This window comes from Borostomias antarcticus (genome assembly GCF_949987555.1).
Source record: "Borostomias antarcticus genome assembly, chromosome: 3".
Classification (NCBI taxonomy): domain Eukaryota; kingdom Metazoa; phylum Chordata; class Actinopteri; order Stomiiformes; family Stomiidae; genus Borostomias; species Borostomias antarcticus.
This window is the reverse complement of record NC_140236.1, coordinates 7,357,122-7,365,970: the sequence shown is the minus strand read 5'-3', so window position 1 is coordinate 7,365,970 and position 8,849 is coordinate 7,357,122. Positions and strand designations below refer to the sequence as shown.

At 44.8% G+C, this 8,849-nt stretch overlaps 1 protein-coding gene across 4 annotated transcripts; it reads right to left on the bottom strand.

The window, feature by feature from the left end:
- Positions 1-1,258: 1,258 nt before the first annotated feature.
- Positions 1,259-8,506, bottom strand: nfyal (nuclear transcription factor Y, alpha, like). 4 transcript variants are annotated; one of them, XM_084436477.1, is made up of 10 exons: positions 8,417-8,506; positions 7,385-7,500; positions 7,094-7,180; positions 6,370-6,516; positions 6,132-6,263; positions 5,870-5,972; positions 5,584-5,732; positions 4,792-4,965; positions 4,181-4,288; positions 1,259-2,294 (listed from the first exon to the last, which is right to left on the bottom strand). In XM_084436477.1, exons 2-10 carry the CDS (start codon positions 7,463-7,465, stop codon positions 2,238-2,240), a joined length of 1,038 nt encoding a protein of 345 aa, XP_084292603.1. In that variant the 5' UTR covers positions 7,466-7,500; positions 8,417-8,506; the 3' UTR covers positions 1,259-2,237. The 4 variants fall into 4 exon arrangements, with proteins under 4 accessions (XP_084292603.1, XP_084292600.1, XP_084292602.1 ...); XM_084436474.1 differs by lacking the exon at positions 7,094-7,180; XM_084436476.1 differs by lacking the exon at positions 7,094-7,180 and having other exon boundaries at positions 1,259-2,288.
- Positions 8,507-8,849: the final 343 nt, after the last annotated feature.

Sequence of the window (8,849 nt, the reverse complement as noted above, 5' to 3'; positions counted from 1 at the left end):
CTGTTGAATATCTTACCTGGGTAGAGATGCACCACTGTATTTGTCTGCTCTGTTCCTCAAAAAGCATCTTGACTATGGAGATCTCCATCTCCTGAGAAAACAAGAAACATCAATAAAATAGTCACGTCTCTACAGTAGGTATACAATGTAGCATTGTAGACACTCTTACCAGTATTGTGGTCCTTATTTGTAGGTTGCTGATCACGTGAAGGAGGGTGTGAAGAGTCTGGGCAGGGGTGGCGTCCTGGGCGGTGGGATTGGGAGCTGGAGTCAGGGCAGGAAATCCAGGAGGGGGTCTGACAGGCCTGGATGTTATTGCTGGAGGAGGAGTACAGCTTTCAGTCTAATAGTGTACAGTAGTAGCAAACTTGCTGTTTCTACCCGACGTTATAATGACAAGATATCATCTGTGGTTTACCTGTGGTGGCCGGAATGAAAGTAAACTCTGGGGCAGTGGTTGAGGCTGAGAAGCCAGGTGGAGGACTGATAGTGTTCGTCAACTCTGTAGTGAGAAAGGGGAAAGCTACTCAACTTCAATCAACACGACAAAATCTGATGCAAAAAAAAAGTTAAAAGATGGAGCTGAAGAAAAGTGGTGGGTGCTGAAGGCCCTGGCTCTGTGGCTGCTGCACAGAATCCAGTGGTTTGACAGACAGCCCTGTTGTAAAGGAATCGTTTTTTGATTCAATGTCTGACAACATCAGTTAACAAAGATACTGGCAAATTAGGTTACCTGCAGTTGGAGCAGCAGTTTCTGTGACAGAATCCAGGGTTGCAGATAAAGGCGGTGAAAGCGCCACTGACATCTTCAGAAGTTGAAACCGACACTCAAAATTGGTTATTCCCTCTAGTATTAAATCCTAGTCAGGAGATGCAATGCTAGGCAGACTACAGATAAACTAGCAGATTTAAGCAGAATAAGTAGAATAATAAAGCAAGAATTCCGGCAGCAGTTGGTGAGATTGTAATGTCTTCAGTGGGCAAAGTCTAAACAGTTTGTTTTTGAAAATAGCTGACAACCATTTTTTGTTATTGTTGAAGATGCAGTGTTACCATGAGCACAGAAAATGCAATAGAACTAGAATTGTAATTAGAATTTGACCTCAAGCCACATAGGCCTAAAAGATAATATTCTAAAACCAAGGAAACCAACACATATAATATAGACAATGATACTGTATGTTTGTGTAATTCATTGACAGAAAACAGAAATCAACAGAAGTCATCTTCATAGAATTTAATGAACATGATCTGTCAAACAACTGGTCAAACACAAAAAATACATCTATTAGCTTATCCCATCAGAGGGGCAAAATTGATATTTTTCAAATAAAAAGGATCCCTAATTAAAGAAATAATGTCACATGGATCAGAGAGCAATGCGTCATGGATGTTTTGGCCATTATTCTACAAACATCTAGAAAAAGATCATATAAAATACATTTCCCAATAGAAAATTGGGCAACGACAATTGAGTACACACATAGATGACAACAATGCTTCCAAAACATTTAAATTGATGAAATGTAAATTGATGCCAATGCCTGACTCCAGAGTCCTTTTATATAAAGGCCCCCAATATCAGGCTTCTGTGTTTCATTTTTTGAGGTTAGTGATTTAAGCATTAATTAGCCTAAACAAAAAAGTGCTCTGACAAATATACACAGCAAAAGTGTAGAATAACTGAATCCCTACCAAGTAAATGTGTAAACTCTCCCTGCATTTTAGAAAGAAATACGCTATTCTCTGGGATAACTAATGATAATTTGCCTCTTAATAATTTGAGACTCCTTCAGCAAACAAAGCAGTTGATCGGGACAATGGCGTCTTAACCCTCCCTCTCGTCTCCTGGGTGTACAGACAAGAGAACTTATGCTTTAGTTCCAGTGAAGCAAAAGTTCAATATTTTCACATTTTCTCCCAGTGATGACAATGACGCATCCTGGTTATCAGCAAGTGTCTCTGTGCTGGTCAGGAACAGCGAAGGACAGAAGCTCGTAATTTATCGGACGAGAGGAGCAGAGGAGAATCCACAGATTCGACCACAGAATCGGCTCTGGAAGACTCAAGTGACTCAAGAGGGGCTCAAAGGCTACAAATCATGGTGATCAGTGGAAGAGGAGTTCTGGATCCAGGGGGGGGTGAGGTGAGGGCTTGCTGGGTTGGGTGCTGGCCAGGTATATGGATGAATGGATGGTGTTTGGTGGCGGATGCGTGATGTTGGAGGTGTGTCGGTGCTACGAAACCCGGATCATCTGGGCCACCGTATCGTCTCCGGCCTGGGCCTGCTGTTGCTGGCGGAGAGAGGGTAGAGGAGGGACACGGTTAAACCCTAAACCCTAACCATGTGTTCTGTACAGCATCATTGCTCTACCACACACAGTAATCACAGTGTTTCCTGTGGAATTGATCTCTTGGTGTGGTGGTGCCAAGCTCAAGACCGCCAAAATAGGGAGGATTTCTATACCAAAGCGGGGGTCTGGAGGTCCTCCCCCAGAAAAAAAAAAGTTTCAGGGTTAGTTTCCTGTATTCTGGTGACTTTTAAAGAATGAAAATAACAAAATCGTAAAATGTATACTGAAAAGTATACTGAAACAGCATGTTTACATGAAATATGCTTTCTTTAATTGGGGTGAGAATAATAGATAGAATGTTTAATTTAATAAAAATTTGTGTTTGATACCCATTGATGCTTAACTGCATAGGCTACTTATACCATCTAAATAATCAGACTGTCTTTCTAATCTCTCATCTTCACTCTCTCCTGTCCCCTTCCTTCTCCTCTCTCTTCTCCTGCTCTCCTCTCAACAACCTCTATCCTCTCCTGTCACTTGTCCCTCCAGTCTGTGCTGGTCCTGTCTTCTCCTACCACAATCACTGCTTTTTTTTTTGTTTACATACCTTACATAAATAATAGGATGGATTAGGCTATGCTTAACTTGCATTTGCTGTTGCTTTGACTGGCACTTTTTAGGTGACTGGAGGAACATTAACGGAAGCTAGTGTCGTTAAACTTTCGGTTCAGCCAGCCAAAAAGACGGTCGTTCAATCAGTCAGTCAGTGCCTCTGATTCGCATTTTGTAGGCGACTCACGCTTGTGGTGTGGGCTGTCTCCTTGACAATGCTTGCTGACTGACAGAAAGCAGCGCGCAAGCTATGTAGATGGAGGCTTCGCTTCGGCTCAAACATAGGCTAGGCTACTGGGTGCATGTGTAGCTCCCCGTCGTGTTTCTACACTACATTTTTAGATAACTTTACATATTTATCACACTTTATATTTTTTCACAACTATATTTTTTACTTGTCTGATTAGACAACTGCACGAGGCACTTGCCCGAACAGAGTTTACTGGTCCAAGGAAAGCAATAGGCTAGCCTACCTGACTGCTCTCAACATCATTCTACTTTCAAATATTGTCGTATGTCCATCTGGAAAATGTAGGCTTTAGGCTTTAAGATCTGCCAGTTATCATCAGCGAATGATAAGACCAAATAGGCCAGAGATGGGCAGGAGCTGTCGGCACTTCTTACTGGAACATTATCTAGCTCTATATCAGTCCACTTATTGATTACAAACATTAATATATTTTAAAGTGCTATGTACCCTATTGAGGAGTAGGCTAGGTACAGGCACATTTTGGTCCAATTCAAACACTGGTTAAACACTAGCCTACATTATTTTGTAATAGGCTCGCTAAAGAAAACATCCCTTCACGCGTAGTCTTTTGAGTTGACCACAGAAAGCAGCATTCACGGAGCGCGCGGCCCAAGCTATTGTTGAAAATAAAAATGTGGGCACAACCTTATCATGGTTTTGAAAGTGCCTTTAGGCAGAAATATTTAGAAAGTTTAAGATTTTTAATTTAAGACTTTTAATATAAAGTATATAGCCTAAATTGTATCATTATTTTTTGTATCAAATGTATGGGGTGGCAGAAATGATTTTGCAGTGGCGTGGCTCCACGGCAAAACCTTACCAGCGGAAACATTGAATCAGGATGCTCTAAAGTTACCAGCATTGTCACGTACAGTTACTTAGCTTTACTATGTTTCTGAACTGTTCAAAGGCTCCCTTTTCGATACACACCCTATAAAGCCCCATGAACCCTAATAAGGACTGAAGAACTTGTACTCAGCGGTAGCTCTTTGAGGCAGTGGTGGGATGGACGGAGGCGTCTCACCTGCAGGGCCAGAGCCATCTCCTCCTTCTCCTTGGGCGAGAAGAAGCGACCTCCGTCGCCCCGTTTCCGCGCCATGGCGTGGCGGTGACGAGACTCGTGCAGATATTTCTGACGAGAGAGAGAGAGGGATTAGTTAGACCGTGACCTGTCAAGCTGACTTAACCTGACCAAGTCCCTCTTAAAACTCTTTGTTAGTACCTCCGAGTACCTACATTACATGTATTGATTGAATAATATGCAGCCTCTCAAATACTACAAATCTATACATTCCATTAGTCATTTAGCAGACACTTTTACCCAAAGCAACTTACAATAATTCCATTTAATGTCGGTAGCCAGTTTACTACTACTCGCCAAAACTCACAAGTACATCTCATTTCTAAACAAGTGACTAAGAGCATAATCCAGCGCAAGCGAGCTATACCACTGCTGTTATGTGACAAACAAATTGCCCCTTGGCAACTCAGTTCCTTCAATTCAAATCAATAGAGCAGTACATTACTTAGTGTATTCATCGGTTTGGAGATATTGAACATGTGATATTGAATATGTACAAGATACGGGGTGCCATGCACAGTGACATCTTCAGTGATGGACGTGACGCCCCTTACCCTCCTCTCCTTGGGGATCTTGCCCTCGGCCTCCAGCTTGGCGCGGGCCTGCCGTCTCTTCAGGATGCGGTGGTACTGCTTGGCGTTGACGTACAGAGGCTCCTCCTCCAGCATCTCGGCCCCGGGTAGGGGGATACGCTGCATCGCAGGCACCGTGCCACCGCCAGGTACCATCTGAGAGAGAGAAGGATACACACACACACACACACACTGATTAGAGCCTCTGGAGAGAGAGAGAAAGAGAGAGAGACACACACACACACAGATTAGAACTTCTGGAGAGAGAAAGAGAGAGAGAGAGAGAGAGAGAGAGAGAGAGAGAGACAGACAGGCAGACAGACAGACAGACAGAGACGCACACGCACACAGACAAAGCACTGCCTCTGTTAAATAAAAATGCTACAACAGAAGCACAATTTTTATCACAATTATGCACAGGTAATACTAATTCAATGTATTCAATCCAAACATAACACATTATTCTATTGCATCATTCTTCTAATGCATCACTGATTAGCGAAGCATAGATAATGACTTTTTTTATACTCACAACAAAAAAAATCATTAATTACCAACAAACAGACACAATTAATTGATTTATCCAACCGTGTTCCTTATGAGGTTGAGAAAACATCCAATCAAAATACCTCCACTCGCAAAAAGGTGCCCTCATTTGCCCGGATTTGTGTGACAGACCGCTAAAAACACCACACACACACAGACACCCACCCCCCACGTGGTGAGGGAGGCTAGGTAAATAAGATGCTGAGGTACCTCTGCAGGGGGTCTTACCATGACCATTCCACCTGCGTTGACCATGTTGCCCTGGACCGGCAGGGTGACGGTCACGGTGCCCTGGCCGCTGCTGCTGGTGGCGGTGTTGCCCCCCGCCTGCAAGATCTGCGCGCCTGCCAGGCTGGAGGCCGGGATGGTGATCATGCCTGTGGGACGGCGTCAACGTGATCGTCAGAGAACGATCGTGTTCAGAGATCGCCTTCTCCCTCCTCACAACACAACGCTAGAGAGGTCATAGGGTCGCGGCCGGCCGCGTGTCAAACTAGACCGCGTCCGAACGTACCCTGCTGCAGCACCGTCCCGTCCGCATTCACAGGCTGGTAGACGATGGTCTGTCCGTCAGCCGTCTGGGCCAGCTGCTGGCCCTGCACACTGATCTGCTGGCCCTAAGGGACGACAGGACAACATTCAACCATTAAGATTAAGATTAACCATTTTACGGTTATAGGCTAGTCTGTCTAACAGAAGAGAACCGTGTTGGTGAGAACAGGCCCCCTGGCGGGTCCATCCAGAGTGGGTTCTGCTGGCCTGGTTCTGGGTCTGACCTGGTTCTGTCCGGCGGTGATGGCCGTCTGGGGCTGTTGGATGATGATCTGCTGGGGCTGACCCTGCTGACCCTGTAGCTGCAACGTCTGGCCTCCCTGTAGCTGGATCTGGCCTGGCTGCAGCAGCTGAATCTACACACAGACACACACAGATACATGAGCAGATAGGTGCTATGCAGACACACACACAGTATCAATTCACTATGGTTACTGATTTCAGTGTGTCGCTGTTCCTCACCTGTTGGAGTCCCTGTGTCCCAGACATGGGCACCTGCATGATGGTTTGGCCCCCGCCCCCCGACATGGCCTGTACCATGATGGGTTGCCCTGACGATGTTATGAGCTGCCCTCCGCTCACCTGCACCATCAGGGGCTGGCCCTGGACCTGTGGAGGAGGGTGGGGGGTTATACTCTTATCCTCATCATAGAAATGTAGCCATAGCCATAGCTTCATACAAAGCTAAGCATGACTCAGGTCTGTGCAGCTTCAGAGCTTCACATTGAGTGACATCTAAGGCTGGTTGGCTGTCATTCCTACAGCTTTAGGACATTAGGACAACAAGGACATTAGCCTAAATTAATTCAAAATGCCAACGGGAACAACCAACAGTGTTGTTTTGCGATCACATTCAGCAGTGTGCACTGTGATCATGATCATGAGCACTGGAAACGGCCGAGGGGGGGGGGGGGGGGGGGGGGGGGGAATGATAAGTATGGATCCAATGTTTTGAATTGACACCAACTCAAAGAAAAACAAAGATGACAAGGCCCTTCCCAACTCACCTTTGGGGAAATTATAGACATTTAAATTTAACATAAATTTAACAGAATTTAGAGCACATCTCTGGCCAGCATGCAGCCATAACAGCCATGGGGCGGGGCTCACGTCACTGAATTATGGGTAATGATGTCATGCAGCAATAAGACGACTACACTGTGACACGAGGCGACGGTCACACCACTACCTGGAGTGTCTGCACCTGCTGGCCAGAGGCCGTCACCACCGGCGCCTCGCTCTGCAGCTGCACAGCTGTCACTGTGCCCTGAGTCTGTAGACAAGGCAGTATACAGCTACAGCCACAGGTAACAACTAACATGAGTAGGGGTGCTGCAAGTACTCCAAACTAACATGAAACCACTATGTTTTAGAAGTTAAATCAACTATTTGTGTGCAAGCCTGTGTGGGAGGCTACAAGCCTTAGATATTGGTGTTATATAAGCTTCAGAGTCAGTACCTCACATGTGGCACCCACCTGCTGTTGAATCTGCCCATTGGAGGTCTGCACAAGGATCTGCTCCCCCGTGGTGGTAGTGGCAGTCGTGTACTGCTCCATGGTTGGTTTATGCCCTCACTGTACTTAATGACAAACTGTGAGACAGGAGGAAATTAATGATGTCATATTAACACTCCAGAACCTTTTCCAGCTGCTAGCTAGGCTACTGTTTATGATGTGATTTTTTCGACCTATAGATTAGATTGTACCATACTTGAAGTGTAGTTTGTGATATACAGTAGGTTAACTCCAAACTGGGTAAATTTTGTGCACTGACATTCTTTGCTCTAGTTTAGATAAACAGATAAGCCTGAACTCTTATTTACATTATAACAGGGGGCCATATTTATACCTGTGTATAAACAATTCCTTTCAATATTTTTGTGCCGTTTTAGCTAGCATAAAGCCACCCTTTCACGTTGTTAGTGTTGAACGCAGGGCCTATGGCAGGGGAACATCGACTGGACAGAGGTGACGAAGCTGCGCTACTAGCTACACGTTAGGGAGATGTCGTCAGACAAAGGCGCAAATACAGAATGGCACAAAGGCTATGCTAAAGCTAGCAAGTAATATCATATTGACTGTTGTGTAACCATGACCGTGCATTGGCTAACGTTAACTGAACCTACCAAGTTAACTGAACCTACCAAGCCAAAACCAAAGTCGATGCTGCGAAACGCAGTTGTGTAACATTGGTTTAGTGCTACATGCCATAGCGTTTCTTGAGCTAACTAACCGTAGCTGATAACATTATTGGCAGCTTACAGCAAGCTAACATTGACTAGCATAGCTAGCTAGCCAGTTAATGCATGTGACATTGCTTTGTCTTCATCCACGTTTCCAGAGAAAACTAACTTAGCTAGTCGTTCTCGACTACAGTATTTGTTGGTGCGGTGTTAAAATTTAACTGCCATTTGATTCCTGCATTTTGATGGGTTAGTAATTTGGTTGGTCAACGGCAAACCAATCCGTGCTGACAACTACCAATGCCTTCAATCGGGCCTCCCTTACCGTTTCTTCGCTGTCCGGTTCCCCTCTGATTGGCTCCAGTACAGCTTTCTAAACCCAATCACCAAAGTCAGCAGACAAGATGGCGCAAATGAAACAACAGCGATGGAGGAGGTGCGTGTAGCTGTTACGAGTCCTATCAATGTCCACTAGATGGCGGAGTTTCCTAGTTGATGCCATGCATGAATGTATTAATAGGTTGATGCATGGTTGAAGCGCTTCAAAGTACCGTTTACCAAAGATGCATGATGACTCTTATTTTGTGCGTATGTGTTACAAAAATAAAAAATTCTAACGTCAATGGCAAGTTATCTCTGAGGTATTTTAAGTCAATTTCATGTTTCGTCCTCTTCTTGGATTTTATAACGACTTAACATTCCACTCCAGCAGGTGGCGGTATTATGTAATTCAGCACTCAAGATAATGTTTACGGAAG

What these genes read in the sequence shown, in the direction of transcription:
- nfyal (XM_084436477.1), bottom strand. Translation starts at nt 7,465, where the DNA reads ATGGAGCAGTACACGACTGCCACTACCACCACGGGGGAGCAGATCCTT. An exon ending in ATGGGCAGATTCAACAGCAG is followed by an intron (nt 7,181 to 7,384) that starts GTGGGTGCCACA and finishes CCTTGTCTACAG; the next exon opens with ACTCAGGGCACAGTGACAGC. An exon ending in AGGTGCAGACACTCCAGGTA is followed by an intron (nt 6,517 to 7,093) that starts GTGGTGTGACCG and finishes CCTCCTCCACAG; the next exon opens with GTCCAGGGCCAGCCCCTGAT.